This window comes from Heterocephalus glaber, unplaced genomic scaffold (genome assembly GCF_053883595.1).
Source record: "Heterocephalus glaber isolate CG9 unplaced genomic scaffold, H.glaber_assembly_v1.0 deba00001719, whole genome shotgun sequence".
Lineage (NCBI taxonomy): Eukaryota > Metazoa > Chordata > Mammalia > Rodentia > Bathyergidae > Heterocephalus > Heterocephalus glaber.
The window spans coordinates 6,443,318-6,461,268 of record NW_028258432.1 but is presented as its reverse complement, the minus strand read 5'-3'; the positions used below and the strand labels follow the sequence as shown (position 1 = coordinate 6,461,268).

The window sequence follows — 17,951 nt, the reverse complement described above, 5'->3', positions numbered from 1 at the left end:
GTGAAATGTCTAAAAATTCATTGGGAAATCAAAAAGCTGATAGGGAAGCAAGAAGGCTTTATTCCCAGTTCTTAAGGATCTATTTTGGTCCTTTCTCAAGGGACATAATGAGAAGCTATAAAAATCCTACATGGGAAGTGGGCCTCACTCTTCTGGAAAGGTACAGAGAGCCAAGCAGACCCTAAAGCAAGCTCTGGCAAAATGTTGCTAAGAGAAGTCTGAGTCCTGGCTCTGACTGCTGCCAATACTGCTCACGAGGGTTCACAACATGCCCAAAACTGGGTTAAGTTTGAGCCCACTTGAGATGTTACATGGAAGCCATTTCTATCCTCTAATATGATAGTGGATCCAGAGCCATAAGACTCTTACAGTATCTCATTAATCTAGTCTAAGTACAACAGGCTATCCAAATGTATGGGCACACAGTCCTCCCAGATCCTGCCCCAGACAGACCACCCTATCGGTTCTGGAGACCAAGTGCTCCTAAAAACTTGGAGAGAGGGGTCATTTTGCTGACCAGCCAAAATGGAAGGGCCCTTATTACAGCTTGTGTTTAAATCTCCAAAGCCTCATGTAGTCATAGGTGGGGCTTTTTCAGAAGTGGCTGGATCTAGAGTGTATGACGCTGGAAGTGACATGGTATAATGCTAGGATCAAGGGCACTAGGATTAAGGTTATGAGTGCTACCCATCCTAAGTAGCCTGAATAACATATGAGGGATAGAAAGAACTGTGGTTGCCCCTTGCTGCATTGCTACCTTTTGCCCACCAAGAACTTTCTCCTCTGCAAGGCCACCCTGGCTTGGAGCCAGCCAGTGGTGGACTGAAACCTCTACAAACTATGAGCTAAATAAATCTTTCCTCCTTTAACTTTGGCTGTCGAGTATTTTGTCTCAGCAATGAGAAAAGGAACTAAGACAGCGCCCTCTCAGTAATGCTTACCACATCCACTGCAGTAAGGTTGGCAGAGACAGACAATTGCATTCATCTTTCTAGAATAAAGCCAGTCCCATCAGAACTGTCTGAAAAAAACAAGATCACCCAAAAGGAGAAATCTACTCCAGTGAGCCTCTGGAAGAGATTTCTCTTCAGAATATAAAACTCCAGTGCGGCTACAGGAAGCACAGAAGTTTGACCTCCTCTTCACATTTGGGCTAACAGTGAAGCTCAATGGTTATTAACTTTTCTCATTGTTTTCTGATAGGTTTTTCTTTCTTCAACCCAGCCAGTGAGCCCCAGCACCCTGAGGTAGTTGGAGAGCACATAATCCCATCTAGGTAGAATCTACAGTCACTTCCAGCTTGAAGAAGCTATTCAAGACCGAGATCTCCACATCCTCAGCCCCCCATTAAGAATTACGGAGATCTGTGTCTCTCAAGGGGAAATAAAATAGATTAGGGCATGCCAAAGCTGGCTGGGGAAGTAGGTGTGACACTGCACAATTCCCAAAGCCCTTCAAGAACTTAAGTGGGTTTTCAATAGGATGGCCCAGACCTGACATCACCCTGGGGTGTGGGATTGCAACACTGCCTCTCAGGACCTGTATGTAGAAGTTTTCACAGGCTTCCTTGAGTTTGGACAATATAAAAGGATACAGATGCCAAGAAAAGCTCATTATCATGGCTTTCTTCATAACAGTCCACCCTGCGTCCTCCAGGGTGTACTTCTATCTTGCCTTTTCCTCTTTTACAAGGCCTGAGCTCACTCTGCAGAGCCAGCTTCTCCTCCACTCTTCACTTTTATTTTTTCAAATAAACTTTTCTACCATTAAAATAAATAAATAAAAGAATCCAACCATTTAGAAAGTTGGTCTTCCCATCCAGGTTTTCCTCAGCACCTCAAAATAACAGGTCAATGATTAAAGAAAAATGAAATAAAGCATCAACGTGTCAAATCTTAACCTTGGAGAAAGTATGGGATAATCTCCAAGAATGACCTTAAGCAACAATGTCCTGAAGTGCAGAGAAGCCTGGACTCCTCACAGAATGTCTAAAACAGGGATGTCTAAAACCTGTGGCCCTGGACAGCTAGTAACGTGGCCCTATAAAATTGTAAGCTTTTAACATTATGTTGAATATGTTTAGCCTTATTTTCATGTCTTCATTGTGTGGACAGTGTAGGCAACAACTGAACAAGGCCACAGTGCAGTGCTAACTCCACCTCTGTGCCACACACAGTCCAGTCGAAATCCATGTGTATCAGATGTTGCATGCCATTGTGCAACTTCCTGTACTCAGTGTTTACTGATAACGGTATTTCAACCTGCCTGCATGTGTGTGTGCTTATGAACACAGGAGTTTTTTGTTATTAAGCAGAAATGTAAAGCTTTCTTGTTTATTAAATTCTAGGCTTGTATTAATTCATGCTAATGTTATAGTATAATACAAAAAAACAAAGTTTTGCTACTTATATACATTAATTGTCTTTCATACTTGGCCCAAGACAATTCCTCTTCCTTCAGGGCAGCCCGGGCAAGCTAAAGTTTGAACATCACCTCTCACATATGTTAGTGGAAATAGCAAAGGTGACAGGCATTGTACAGAAGGATAAAAAACAGGGCTCTGCATTTATGTTCCTCTCTACCCAACAGGTTCTTTTTTCGTCATTAAGAAATCCTAATGAAAGCACAAAGCAGATCTCAAGCCAGGCAAACATGAGTATCAAGAAAAATTTACTTTTTTGTTTGTGTGGAAGGGATGACAATAAATGCTTTTGTTTATTCTTGTAATATACAAAATATGGTCTTCACTCATGATTGTTATTTGGAATATTTTGTACATTACCTCAGAACACATATTTTAAGGCACAAAATTATGGCTTTTAATCCAAATACTCTTTTTTAAAGCCATATGAACACTTTAATAAGTTATTTCGAAGAAATGATATTTCTTCTAAACTAGGACTGGAAGTCCCATTTGACCCCACTCTTCCACTGCTGGGGATCTTCCCCAAAGAATTAAAAGAATCATACAACAGTGATATATGTGCACCCATGTTCATAGCAGCACAGTTTGTGATAGCTAAAACTTGGAAACAGCCCAAATGCCCATCAACCGGAGACTGGATAAAGAAAATGTGGTTTTTTAATAAAATGGAGTACTACTCAGCCATCAAAAATGAGAAATTAGAGACATTTATAGCTAAGTGGATGCACATTGAGGGAATACTCTTAACTGAAATAAATAGGACACACATGTATAAATACTGAATAGTTTCTCTGGTGTGAGAAACTGAAAGTGTAAATAAGGACTAAATGTATAATAGGTAATGTGAAATAGGAAGTAAAGGGGCAAAGGGGAAGGAAGTGGGAGGGCTAAGGGAAAGGATAGAAGAGAATGGGATTAATATGAGAAAATGGCAAAATAGGAACAAAATCTTTGTAAATAGGGAGGGATGGAGGGGTTGAAGGGAGGGCAGGGGAATGGAGAAAAATAAGAACCAAGAGAGATTATGTAAAGGTGCAAATTTCCAACGATGAATGTCATTATATTGTATACCTAAAATGTACCGATGATTAGAATGAATAATCGATAATTCAAAATAGGAAGAAAATGTCCAAAGGGGTAGGGGTAGTGGGAGGGGCAGGGGAAAGGAAAGAAGGGAAAGGAAAAATGCTGAGAAATGGAGAAAATGGAAACAAAGTCTTTGTAAATATGGAAGGGTGGAGGGGGTGAAGGGAGGGCTAGGAATGGGGAAAAAATAAGAACCAAGATGCATTATGTAAAGGTACAAGTTCCCAATGAGAAATGTAATTGTGTTGTATACCTACAATGTACCAATAAAAGAATTTAATACAAAAAAAAAAAAGTAAGGGGGAGTATTTTTAGGAGGATTAATGACAATGTATACTTTATTATAATAAATATTTTAAAATAAAAAAACTAAAACAAACTGAATAATTTAAAATCACAATGCTACAAAGGCAAATTCTTGCTAGATTTCTTGTTTTTAAAAAGAGCAAGTAAACAAGAAATAATTCTTCAAACATTTTAAAGTTGATTTTAACAGTAATAATGAGTAATAGATGCTCTCCAAATGGAATGACGAATTTTTCTTATTGAGATTCTGAAAATGCATTCTTCCTTCCTATAAATCCTTAGATTAAGTCCAGAAGTGAGGTCTACATTTTATTTTCACTTACAAAAGGGGATATTGGAACTTTAATAATTTTCTTCTACATTGGGCTTTACTCTTCATCCCCAGAGACTTCCAGCAACTTCATGCCACACAGACTGTTACAAATTTAGTATAACTAATGCAAAAGGATTTACTGGTAGTATTTTATTTGAACAACAGCTGCAGAGCAAGCTGTAATTTTTAAGCCCTTGCTTTCTGCTTTATTTTATATTTTGCAATTTAAGCAAAATGCCATTTGACAACTGAAGCTATGCAAAGATATTATGGAGAAACCCTAAGTATTTTTTCAAGGCATGGCAGGAGGAGGGGAATAAATAAAACTACTGACATTTTCATGAATTTAAGTACACAAAGCTGAAAGCTTCCGAGAAGAAACAGATTTTTTTTAATGTGGAAAATGAAGTGAGATTTTTGCCTAGAGAATTATCACATAGAACACTGGCCCTAGAAAAACCATAGAAGTTAGCTTAGTTAATTGTGACTTAACTAATGTGGCAAATTAAATTATGTCAATCCAAGTTTGGTGTGCTTGATTTCTAATGTTTTTGGATAAAATGAGATCAACTCTTGGAGAAGAGCCAGGCATGGAAAGTCAATCCACACTTGTAAATTGAGGTCTAGTTCTTTAATCTTGCAATCTAACAGGTCAGCCATATAATGACTGAGAAGAGAATCTCTGGGATTTTATTTTTTACTACAGCTGAAATTAAGAGCACACACTACAAGAGTGTTTAGTCTTTCTACTACCTGAGTATAATCAATATTCAAAGAAACCTAGATACTACAGAGTCTATGGTATTTAGAGCAGGACTTGATTTTAAGACAGAACAATAATACCTCATGCTATTACCAAACTAGAGATTTTTCAGCCAGTGTCTTTATTTATTTATTTGGCAAATTCATAGAGCCAAAGATATCTGAATCCAGATTTCTCTGGAGACATTTTAGAAAAGATTAGGAACAACTTCTCCTTACCATGTATTTTAAGATCACATCAACCAGGCCACCTACCCACTATTATAATTGCACATGTCACCCACCCTCAGTAAGTGTGTGTTGGTTCTAAATATTTTCACAGAAATTCTGGCCAATCCATGTTTCAGTGTGAATGGATGAAAAAACACTGGCAGATACCAGGAATGGATGGCAAAAGGCTGTGTCATGAGCTGCTCTAGGTGAAGGCCAGGAGATATAGTTCAGTGTCTTCATCACCAGAGATCACAGAGCTGAAGATTCATTCACAGAACCACATCTGTGAGCATCTTTCCCTCTAGAGGCAGGCATTTGTCAGAAAACGTCATCATATCAAAGAACACCCTGACTTGGCCCTTATCTCTTAAGCTCTTCTCCAAATTGGGTCATCCTGACCCACTCTATGCCATGATTATTTCTTATTTTTTTTAGAAATTCTTGAAGGCTCAAGTTTTAAACCTGTCTCATCCATGAAGCTTCCCCTGGTCTTTTGCAACTCATATATTTTTTTCTGGGAAGGGAATATTAAATGTCATGGTTAAGTGTTCAGATTTTAAGCATCCTAACACCTGTGTAACCTAGGCTAAGTTACTTCATCTCTCTGTGCTTCAGCTTGATTTTTTTTTTTTTTTTTTTTACCGGGGATTAAACTTGGGACCTTGTGCTTTTGAGGCAGGCACTGGAACCACCGAACTAAATCCCCAGCCCTTCAGGTTGATTTTGTTGGGGGGGACTATTTTATTTTATTTTATTTTATTTTATTTTATTTTATTTTAAAAATTCTTTTATTGGTACATTTTAGGTATACAACACATTTATATTACTCATTGGGAACTTGTACCTTTACATGATGCATCTTGGTTCTTATTTTTTCCCCATTCCTAGCCCATCCTTCACCCCCTCCACCCTTCCATATTTACAAAGACTTTGTTTCCATTTTTTCCATTTCTCATAATTTTTCCTTTCCCTTCTTTGCTTTCCCCTGCCCCTCCCACTACCCCTTTTCTTATTTCTTATTTTCTTATTTCTTATCAATTATTCATTCTAATCATTGATACATTTTAGGTATACAGTATAAAGACATTCATCATTGAAAATTTGCACCTTTACATAATCTCTCTTGGTTCTTATTTTTCTCCATACCCCTGCCCTCCCTTCAACCCCTCCATCCCTCCCTATTTACAAAGACTTTGTTTCCATTTTTTCCTTTTCTCATAATAATTCCATTTCCTTCTTTCCTTTCCCCTACCCCTCCCACTTCCCCTTCCCCCTTGTCCCTTTTCTTCCTATTTCACATTATCTATTATACCTTTTAGTCCTTATTTACACTTTCAGTTTCTCACACCAGAGAAGCTATTCGATATTTACACGTGTGTCCTATTTATTTCACTTAAGAGTATCGCCTCAATGTGCATCCATTGACCAACAAATGTCTCTAATTTCTCATTTTCATGGCTGAGTAATACTCCATTTTGTTTAAAAACCACATTTTCTTGATCCAATCTCCAGTTGATGGGCATTTGGGCTGTTTCCAAGTTTTAGCTATTACAAATTGTGCTGCTATGAACATGGGTGCACATATATCACTGTTGTATGATTCTTTTAATTCTTTGGGGAAGATAGCCAGCAGGGGAATAGCTGGGTCAAATTGGACTTCCAGTCTTAGTTCTTTGAGGTATCTCCATACTGATTTCCACAATGGTTGCACCAGTCGACACTCCCACCAGCAGTGGAACAGGGTTCCTCTTTCCCCATAGCCCCACCACCATTTGTTATTGGTTGATTTCATGATAGCAGCCATTCCTTCTGGAGTGAGGTGGAATCTCAGCATTGTTTTCATTTGCATCTCTCGAATGACCAGTGATGTTGAACATTTTTTCATTTATTTATTTGCTATTTCTACTTCTTTGTCAGAGAAATGTGTTTATTTCAGATGTCCATTTTCAGATTGGGTCTTTAAATTTGGGAGGTCTGATCTTTTTAAGTTCTTTATAGATTTGAGATAGTAGACCTTTGCCTGAGGAACAGCAGGTATAAATTTTTTCCCACATTGTGGGTTGTCTCTTTCCACTGCTGGTGGTTTCTCTTGCTGTGCAGAAGCTTTTTAATAAGAAGAGATCCCACTTGTTGATTGTTTGCACTAGTTCACGTGCAACTGAAGTTTTGTTCATGAAATCTCTTCCTACACCAATGTCTTCAAGAGTTCTACCTAACCCCTGTTCCAGCCCGTTCAGCGTTTCTATTTTAATATTTAGATCTTTAATCCATTTCAATTTTAGTTTAGTGCATGGTGAGAGGCATAGGTCTAGTTTTAATCTTTGGCAAGTTGAAACCCAATTTTTCCAGCAACATTTATTAAAGAAGCTATCTTTCTTCCAGTGAGGGTGTTTGGCTCCTTTGTCGAAGATGAGGTGGCTGAGTGTATCTGGTGGTGTTTCTGCATCTTCTAGTCTGTTCCACTGGTCCTCAGGTCAGTTTCTTTGCCAGTGCTATGCTGGGGTTTTTTTGGTTTTTTTAACCACAGTAGCTTTGTAGTATAGTTTCAGGTTGGGGGTTGTGATACCCCCTGCCATGACTCTGTTGCTTAGAATTGCTTTTGCTATTCTAGGTCTCTTCTTGTTCCAAATGAATTTTTGGTTGTTTTCTCAAGGTCCATGAATATGCTGCTGGGATCTCAATTGGGATTGCATTGAATCTACATAGCAGATTTGGAAGTATGGCCATTTTCACTACATTGATCGTTCCTACCCAGGAGCAGGGGATGTCTGTCCATTTTCTGGTATCATCTTCAATCTCTCTTTTCAGAGTGCTATAGTTTTCAGAGAAGAGGTCTTTGATTTCTTTTGTTAGGTTGATTCCTAGGTATTTCAGTTTTTTGGATGCTATTGTGAAAGGAATTATTATGCCCTATTTCTCTCTCAGTGAGTCTGTTATTTGTCTGGAGGAAAGCTATTGATTTTTGTGTGTCGACCTTGTATCCAGCTACTTTACTGAATTTGGTTATTAAGTCTAGAAGACTTTTGGTGGAGTTCTTGGGGTCTTCTATATACAGTATCATGTCATCTGCAAATAAATGACAATTTGACTTCTTCATTTCCTATCTTTATTCCTTTTATTACTTTCTCTTGTCTAATTGCAATGGCAAATGTTTCCAAAACTACATTGAACAAGAGTAGTGATAGTGGACATCCTTATCTTGTTCCTGATTTTAGTGTGAAGGATTTCAGTTTGTGAGCATTTAGTATGATATTGGCTGTTATTTTTTCATAGATAGCTTCTATCAGTTTGAGGTAGAGACCATCTATTCCAATTTTTCATAGGGTTTTTATCATAAATGCATGTTGGATTTTGTCAAATGCTTTTTCTGATTCTATGGAGATAATCATATGCTTTTTGTCCTTGGTTCTATTGACATAGTGTATTACATTGATTGATTTGCATATGTTGAACCATCCCTGCATCCCTTGGATGAATCCCACTTGATCAGGGTGTATGATCTTCTTGATGATCTTCTGCATTCCATTTGCCAGTATCGTATTAAGGATTTTTGCATCTATGTTCATTAGTGAGATTGGCCTATAGTTCTCTTTTTCAGTTGGGTTTTTCTCTGCTTTGGGGATCAAGGTGATGCTTGCTTCCAGGAATGAATTTGAGAGTATTTCTTCCCTTTCAATTTCATTGAAGAGTTTAAACAGTAGTGGCAGTAGTTCCTCTCTAAATGTCTTGTAGAATTCAGCAGTGAAGCCATCAGGGCCCGGGCTTTTCTTAGTTGATAAGTTTTTAATTACATTTTCAATTTCATTGGTTGATATTGGGTTGTTCAGAATTTTTAGGTCTTCTTCGTTCAACTTTGGTAATTCATAGGTATCTAGGAATCTGTCCACTTCTGTGTTTTCCATCTTATTGGCGTATAGATTCTGGAAGTAGGTATTGATGATCCTCTGGATTTCTGCTGGGTCCGTCGTAATTTCACCCTTTTCATTCCTAATTGCATGGATTTGGGCCTTTTCTTTCCTTTTTCTGATAAGGTTGGCTAAGGGTTTGTCAATTTTGTTGATTCTTTCGAAGAACCAACTCTCGGCTTCATTGATTTCTTGTATCGTTCTCTTAGTCTCCATTGCATTGATTTCTCCTCTGATCTTTATAATTTCCTCTCCCTTGTATGAGCTTTGCGTCTGTCCTGCTCTTCTTTTTCTAGAAGCTTCAGGTTCAGCAACAGGTTGTTTAATTGGGCTCGTTCTGTTTCCTAATATGCTTATTCACTTCAGCTTGATTTTTAAAATGGGGATAATGCCTACCCACATAGGAATTCAGTTACAGTCCTGTATACAGGAAGTAGCACAGTATTGGGCACATAATAGATAACATTTACTAGTAACTATTACAAGAACTGATCATGCTTAATACCTATAAAATGCTATTACGGCTTGTATCTAGATCTTCCCCCTGCCCCCCCGCACCTCAGGTGCTCATAGTTGGGGCTTTTGGGATCTGGCTGGATCTAGGGCATGTTATACTGGGATTAAGGATGTGTGGTACTAAATTAGTCCACTGATTAGAATTAGCATAGTTTTGGGTGGCATCACCCAAAAGGCTCGTAGCCTGTATGGAATAATAGGGAAAGGCCAGCTGGTTGCTTCCTGCTGGCTCTGCCATGAGCTGTTTTTCCTCTGCCACACCCCTCTGCCTGCCACCTTATCTTGGAGCCAGCCAACAAGGGACTAAAATCTCTACAAACTGTGAGCTGAAATAAACCTCTCGTCCATTAATTTCTGGGAGACGGGTATTTTCTTTCAGTAAGAAAAGTAACTAAAACAGACTTTGGTACCACAGAAGTGAGATTGTTGTTGTGACATTACCTAGCCATGTGGCTCAGGAGCCTTTGGAACTGACTTGCAGAAAGAGTTTGGGAAGGTTTGGAGATGCCAGCTGAAAAAGCAGCCCTGGAATGCTCTAAGCTAAATTTGATAGGAGAGTCTGATTAGAGCTCAGAAGACCAGAATACTGATAGAAATCTAGCTGGTAAAGACCAGGCTCAGGAGATTTCAGTTAGGAACAAGGACTGCATTAGCTGTTGGATTCCAGACCACGTGTATCATGCTTTGGCAGAAAATTTGGCTGCATTTTGCTCCTGTCCAGAGACTTTGCCTGAAACTGAGATTAAGGACTGTCAACTAACTAATTTTGCAAAAGAAATTTCAAGGCAATCTAATGTTGAGGCAGTGGCATGGCTACTATTGGGGGCTTTGAGCCAGATCTATGAGCAAAGAGTCCAGCAAAATGATTTAAAACATTTTGAGTTTGGCCTGAAAGGAAGCTCCAGTAGCAAAGAAGGAGCAGAGGAGAACTTGGTTGCTAAGAAGGAAGAGGACAATAGAAAAGATGGCTGCAAAAGAATCAGCAGGATTCCACCCCTTGCAGCCTCACAATTGCAAAGGTGAAAAACTTTGCTTTGAGAAGAAAGCCCCCAGAACACCAGGTTCCAAAATGGCAGCAGCCTAGGGAAGTTGTTTCTCAGGATTTGGTCCATAGTGTTCAGCAGTCCAGGCACTCTGCCCTTACAACCAAGAGAAAGGGAAGCCTGGCTAGTGATCCAGCTGGTGTTGGACTTTGGCATCATCTATGAGGTGCTCGTTTTAGGTGCATGGAGAATACAAGAGTTGTGGCATCAGGAAAGATTCTACCCAGATTTCAGAAGGCCTGGGAGGCCGGCCAGACGATGTGCCTCTGAGGGGGCAGCTGTGTTTGTGAAGTATGTGTGTGTGTGTGTGTGTGTGTGTGTGTGTGTGTGTGAAGTTGTGAATGTGAAGCTGAAGTTGCAGTGGAGACCCCAGAAGTCTGGAGAAACTAGGGACATGGACTCTGAGGAAAGCTGCAAGGATTAAGCAAAGCCGACTATATGGGACTGAAATCTCTACAAAAAATGAACTATAATAAACCTCTCCTCTTTTAACTCATGGGTGTCGGGTATTTTGTCTCAGCAATGAGAAAAATAGGAACTAAGACAGATAAATTAGAATGTTCTCATCTATATCATTTGCTAATTTTCTTGCAATTAACTCACACTCCAATCGGGGAATGAAAGTAACCCAAGCCTCTGTGGGGTATCTGGCAACAATACTAGTCCGGATTTTCCATGAAAAGCAACAATAACATTGAGAATATCACCAATCTTGTAACTGGTACAGCCAGCGTCACCTGAGAATGGGGAATTGTCTTCCTTTTCAGGAACAGGGCAACGTATATAGGCAGCAAAAGGCTGAGCAAGCGCCATGTTTACTTGCTTTTCAAAAGTAAGCTGAGATCACCTACATGTAACTCACATCATCTATAGTATATACCTTAGAATACATAACTAGATTTTTTAAATATTTCAAATAAATTTGTAAGACTGTTCTAAAAAGTGCTTTAAAAGTATCGACTGATGGATAGTAAGATTCAGGGACACAAAGGACTCAAATTTGCAACTCAGAAATGATTTGAGATGATAGCAATTTCCAGTTTAATAACTTTAAGATGGAATACACACTAGGATTTTGTTTTTGCTCATTCCATACCCATTAGAAAAAACTATCAACTCTGAGAACTTCACATGTAGTATAAAACTTATTAACAGATGTTTTATCTGGTTGTAACAAGGAAATGACAACCAAGTGATTCACAAAGGCCACACCTGAAATTTCACATTAGACTAGCTGGTGCCAAGTTTTTAACCTAAAAAAGAAAACTACCAATTCCCCCAAACACAATGAGTTAGCATAAATTCAAGTCCAGCACTGCACAAATCTGAGAACATGATAGTTTCAAACTAGTAAAATCTATAGGCAAAATGACCATCTATCTACATAGAACTCATTGGGTCACAGGAGACACAAATATCCTGAAACTTAATTTGACTACGTATATATAAATGTGAAGGAAAAGTCATATATTAAAAAGAAATTCTCGAACTATGTTATATATGTGTGTACGCAAATAATAAAGAGAGCTAACAACCCCCAAAACAAAGCATAACTCCCACCAAATCTAAAGATGAACTCTTGGGTATGACAAGTAGCAAATGCTGCCAATTAAAAGTGTAAGGGTCAATGGTTCAACATATCCCAATTTCAGGGCTATTAGAAGGTTAAAAAAATAAGCATATTAAAATGGATGAAATACAGTACAATTCTTCCAAGTCTTCTAATTCAAATTTCAGATAACAGTTTTTGTGAAAATTATGTGACTCTTTTTAAATAATCCCTGCATCAGGAGTCAAGGGAAGACTGAGATTTAGATTTAGTACGGGTTGGAGCACCTTAATCCAAAAATTTTAAATCATAAATACTCCAAAATCTGATCAGTTTTGATTTTGGAGCATTCTGGATTACAGATTTTTGGATTAGTAATGTTCAACTGGTAATGTCTATGCAAATATTCCAAAATAATAAAAAACCTGAAAGACTTCTGGTCCCACGCATTTGGGACACAATGGATGCTCAATCTGTGCTAGTTTAGTTTCTAAGTAAAGTAAAACCTTGAAAAACTCCGATTTTTTTCTGTGACCTTTAACAGATTTCACATGTAAAGACAGAAAAGAGAGTTTTCAGGGAATACTTGCAGCAATCATAACTGGCACTAGCCAGACACTACTAATTTGCTCTCTCCCTCTCCCTCTACCTAGAAGCAGAACTGTCAGGTACTTAAGTGTTGCTCTTCTCAATTAGCTTTTAGATGCCCTAAAGCATACACAGAGTGCACTAACATATACAGTGTTCCAGGAGACAGATAAATATGATTCCTATTACGAGAAGAAAAAGGACTATACAACTAAAAACAATCCAAAACCCCATACTCTATCCAGAGAATGATCTCATGCTGCTGATACTGCCACTTGTGGCTCAACAGTAACTCTAATGAAACGTCCAGACAGATCTACTTTCCTGAGCCTTCTTGCTCTTTTGTAGGCTCAACAGATAACCTAAATGAGAAAATGACACTTAATCCCTCAACATTACTCAAGCTTGAGTAATGTTACAAGCTTGAGTTCTAATGGTGGAATAATAATAAAATAATTTAGACCTCATTCCTTCAAGGAACTCTGATTCCCTAGCTGTTAGAAACATACTGACTAACATCAAAGAAGAGTTCAAATGTGAATGATAACACTAGATAAAATAGAACTTGATAAAATTTCCATCATAAATTAAAGACTTTGGCAATGTCATCAGCTTTCAAGTTGGAGGCATCATCTTTGAGTGGTCTTGAGGAGGATTCACTATGAAAAATCAATTAAGAAAAAGCTAATGGATGTGACTATTTCTGTTACCAACATCACACATGTTACATTACCATACCCTCTTTGATAAAGTATAAAATAATCAATATTTCTAATAACTATTTGGATGATTGTCAATTATTGCATAAGGCTCAGTGCAGGCTTATTAATGCAAGCAAAACTTTCCTTTGCAAGTAATAATCCCATTGGTGTTTTCTGGGTTGATTTTCAGCCCTCTGCTTTCCCTTATGTTTATTCCAACTGAGCTCAACTGATAGGCTCAGATGTAACACAACAAAGCAAGGAAAGGAGCATGTGTGCTCCCAAAAGACAGTGTGATGCCACTGACAGGTGCTCCTGTGAGCTTCCACAGCAGACATGGTCAAATGGTTATGGAAGATAAGTCTGGGGCAAGGAGATTCCATACAGCACTAGTCCAGTAGGAACACTCAAGATCTGGGGAACTAAAAAGTTATCACTATTGCTCATTTTTAACCTGAGGGGTTATATCCACTTATTTCACATCCCTTGAAGAGGGCAGAAAGCACATCATATTAAGTAAGTTTTAGGTAAGTATTTCAGGGCAGCAGTCATGCTTTCTATGAATAACAGGGGCCATAGTTTTAGGCCAAATTTACATGGGAAACAACACCTGAACGGCCAACCTATACACAAATACAGAAAGCACATAAAAGTAAATGTGTTGTTCTTCAGTTAGGAAGATAGTACTCACATATCATCAAAGGGCTATACCTGGGGCTTTTTATTTCCTAGCAGCAATGATGAGTCTGCACTGAGTTATCATCACACTCTTGTCCCAAACCATGCACTTGAGTGACAAACAACACAAATCAGAGACAAAGTCTACAGCTGAGGCCTCAAGATTGTTCTTGAAAACCCATATCATTCTCTGTGACTTGAACTTCTGTTGTTTGGTAACCTGACTTGCACTTAATTAGCTTTATCCATAAGAAATGATTACATGGCATTTGTCCATTTTTTGAAAAAATGAAATTCACCCCAAGGATACGTATTATCTATAACTGAGGTTACTGATTCAAAAGAGCAGGTTTTGAGAAAAGGGTTGCCTCAAAACCCAAATATTTAACCCAAGGAATCTACTGTGAACAGAACTACAGTCACTAAAATTCAGAGTATCCAATATGCTTTTTTCTAAAAGCACCAATAACAAGAGACTGTTTCCATAAAGACATTATATTACACAACAGTATTCATTTTATCACCTGTGTACCAGGTCCTATATCATAATGGTGACCCAAGTAGAGATAATTTCAAAATATTTCTAATGATCAAAGTTAGATTTTTTAAAAAAAATTAGTAGCTTCAACTCCTTTTTAAGCTTCAATTGTGCTTCTTTAACACAGTGATTCTGAGTTAAGTTGCCTTTCTTCAGTTTCCACCTCTGTGAAGCTCAGCAAGGAAGGCTGTCTGTCATCCAAGACGGGGATGAGAAAGACATGAAACTACTCACAGAAAAACACATCCATTGGTAAAACTATTAAAATTGGTTATAATTGTAACAATGATGCATATTTAAATCTAGTAAAAATAGCTTCTCAGAATGAAACTTTGTGAGGAAAGAAATAAGAAAAGCAAGGTTGTCAACTTAGATTCTATACTCTACGTGTGTTTCACTCTTTTCAAGAGGCTATGATGGTCCCAGTGTTTGCAGCAGGCAGACAGCATGCAAATGAGCATCACTACTGAATTTGGGCAAACTCAGTGACCCTATAAGTGAAGATTTCTATATAACATCATCTAAACACTTAGGTATGTCTAGAAGACATTTAAAACTGAACACCAGTGCTAAGAAATCATATTAAAATTGATTACCTATGTTAATTGCGGTTTCTTGTTTGTCTCCTGTCAACACCCATATCTTAATTTCTGCCTTCAACAGAGTTGCTATGGTTTCTGGAACACCAGCCTGAAGGCGGTCTTCTATGGCTGTGGCTCCAAGTAATAGTAAATTCTAGGTTGAAAAACATCTTCAATTAGATATTAATTCACAGTCAAGAGCAGCATTAATGACAACTCTGACAATGCCAACCAAAAGGTTCTGAGACAGTTAACTTAATCCTCTACACCAAGCCCTAGTCTACAGATGCTTCATGATATCTCGGTGTGGGGCACTCCAAACTCTTCACCAGGCTGGGACTGCTCCACACACACAGGCAGCTAAGCACACATCTTTCATTCATTGGTTCTGAGCATGTCAGGACTGAAACCATCCCGAGTGCACATGGAAGTGATTATGGCGACTTAACAGTGCATAAGCCCTTCCTCTCATTCCTCTGATAAGTAAAGCATCAAGCCGCATTTAACTTAGAGAAGAACTGATTCTAGTGATACTCTTATCTGCAGGAATAACAGTAAGAGACCCGTGCATGCACCAAGGCCCTGGGTTGTATCCCCAGCACCATTTAATAGCTAGAGGGGAAAACATCAAAGTATCTTAGTATCTTGAGGATGGGTGACGATGTGCTTAAAACCCTAGGTACTCTGGCTAGGCCTACTGGTCTGACCAATTCCAAGGAAGCTGCACATATGGCCCACTCATCCCTCACTGACCTTCCCTGTGTCTCTCTATGACACAGCACTTTAGCTCTCTATAACTAGACCATGGGAAAATCCAGCTACCTCATGAGCACACACCACATGCTTAGTACTACATGGACATGGTACCCATTTAATTACTTTTTTCTGACTATTAAAGTTAATTTTGGATATTTCTAGTGTTAAATTAAATTTGGCCTAAAACTGTCTCTGTACTTGGGTTATCAAATTTGGCCCCAAATGAACTCTCTATGGTAGAGAACTGTAACCTAGATTGATAAGCAAAGTGTAGTTCAACCAAAAAGTATACCTCTGGAACCAAGAAACCAACTTCTATCAATTACAGAAGCTGGGCCTCCAGCCAATCAGGGACTGAAACGTCCATACATGGCAAATGGTGACTAAAACCAATCCAGTGGTTTCTATACATCACTCTCTTTTATCTTGCCATAAATACAGCCTGCACATGAGGTGTGCTCTAGGCATCATCTTCCATCGGGAATGCTGTTTTGTTTAGAAGTTTGCCTTGCTCAAGCAAACTTTGACGAAGTTACTCATCTTTTTTTAAACCAGTAAAGCAGGGCAAAACCTATGCTTGAATTCAGTATCACTGCTGTTAAAATTCCATTAAAATGACTGAATGTGAACAACTGAATATAAAGCCCAAGCAAAAACTCAGAAAAAGTAAAGGGGAATTTTAAAAAAATGAAGGAATGAAATACAGCAAACAAATGATGGCTTTAGAAGTACAGATCCTGGAAAATAGATGTTTCCATGGCTGCTGACATCAAAGGGGAAAAGTTGAAATCTAGCTTCCAAATTTGAGGGAATCCAAATAAGTAAAAATGACCTAATGCCTTGAGTTGAACTAAAAATAATGACAACAAAAAAATCAAAGTAGGCAATAGGGAATAGCAATAGTAACGTGTAAATATTATTAGAATAAGTGTCTACAATGTCTAACCAGCCTACTATACAACATTCTCAATAGGGTGACCTAATCTTATGAATCTTAGGCAAACCCAGAAAGAAACTGATGCAGTTTTTCACTTGATATTTCTTTCTTTTTTTTTTTTTTTTCGAACTCAGGTCCTTGCGCTTGCAAGGCAGGTGGTGGAACCACTGAGGTAAATCCCTGGCCCTTTCACTTGATATTTCTTAAGACAACATTGGCTAGATCTTTGAATACCAAGTGCTTCTAAAACAAAGATATGATTCAAAGATAAGGGTTCATTTAGAAAAAAGAAAGCATTACTATACAGCAAACATATTCCTATTCAAAGACGTTGTTCAATAGGCAAAGTTCTTCAGTAGGAACAGAAAGACTATTCTGTGTGTGGTTACCTTCTCGATAATCTCATAACACTCTTCCAACCGCTGAGCTCTGTCTTTCAATATGATACTGGCTTCTTGATAGACTTTCAGCCACTCCTCATAATCAGTCTCTGAGAGATCAGCATAGGCCACGCAGAGAGTCCTAAGGCCTGCAAAACAGGCAGTAGTGAATGGGGACAGAAAGGATACTGTAATTTACATCCTAAGAGACATTATGTGGCTTCTCTTACATCAGCATGCTCAAATAATTAAAGAAACAGTCTGGTTTTTAGGCCACTCTAATTCACCATTCACACATCTACAGAGGGAATTTAAAGATGGCTCTACTATTTTCTAAAACAAGCCAACTCTTCTATAAATTTTGTAAATTTTTCACAGCAGAGGGGGCAGGAGCCATGCACAGCGCACATGTTTGAGGCAGGAATCTTCAAGTAGAGAAAGCAGGAAGTGTGTTTCAAGACAACAATAAAAACCTCAACATGCAATCACATTAAAGATCCAAGTTTTCAAGCAGCCATGCCCATGGGTAAGCATGTAGGTGTGCATGCTAATTCACATGAACACTCTTGTGTAGCTACAGGAACACACCATGCAGAGAGAGCAGCAGCACTGAAGCACAGCTCCAGCTGTCAACACACCCTCCAGCAGGAAAATCCGACCTCAGTGTTGTTTCA

The 17,951-nt window shown here is 38.5% G+C and overlaps 1 protein-coding gene across 12 annotated transcripts in view; it reads right to left on the bottom strand.

Moving 5' to 3' along the window:
* Atp8a2 (ATPase phospholipid transporting 8A2) overlaps positions 1–17,951 on the bottom strand; it is a 641,036-nt gene that overhangs the window by 407,173 nt on the left and 215,912 nt on the right. For all 12 annotated transcript variants that reach the window (XR_015446599.1, XR_015446600.1, XR_015446601.1 and 9 more), the window contains 2 exons: positions 17,287–17,426; positions 15,220–15,358 (listed from right to left, as the gene is read on the bottom strand). Coding sequence is in view for 9 of the 12 variants with exons in the window: in XM_087199399.1 (XP_087055525.1) it covers positions 15,220–15,358; positions 17,287–17,426 (279 nt within the window). In the remaining 3 variants the exon portion in view is untranslated. The remainder of the gene's footprint in view (positions 1–15,219; positions 15,359–17,286; positions 17,427–17,951) is intronic.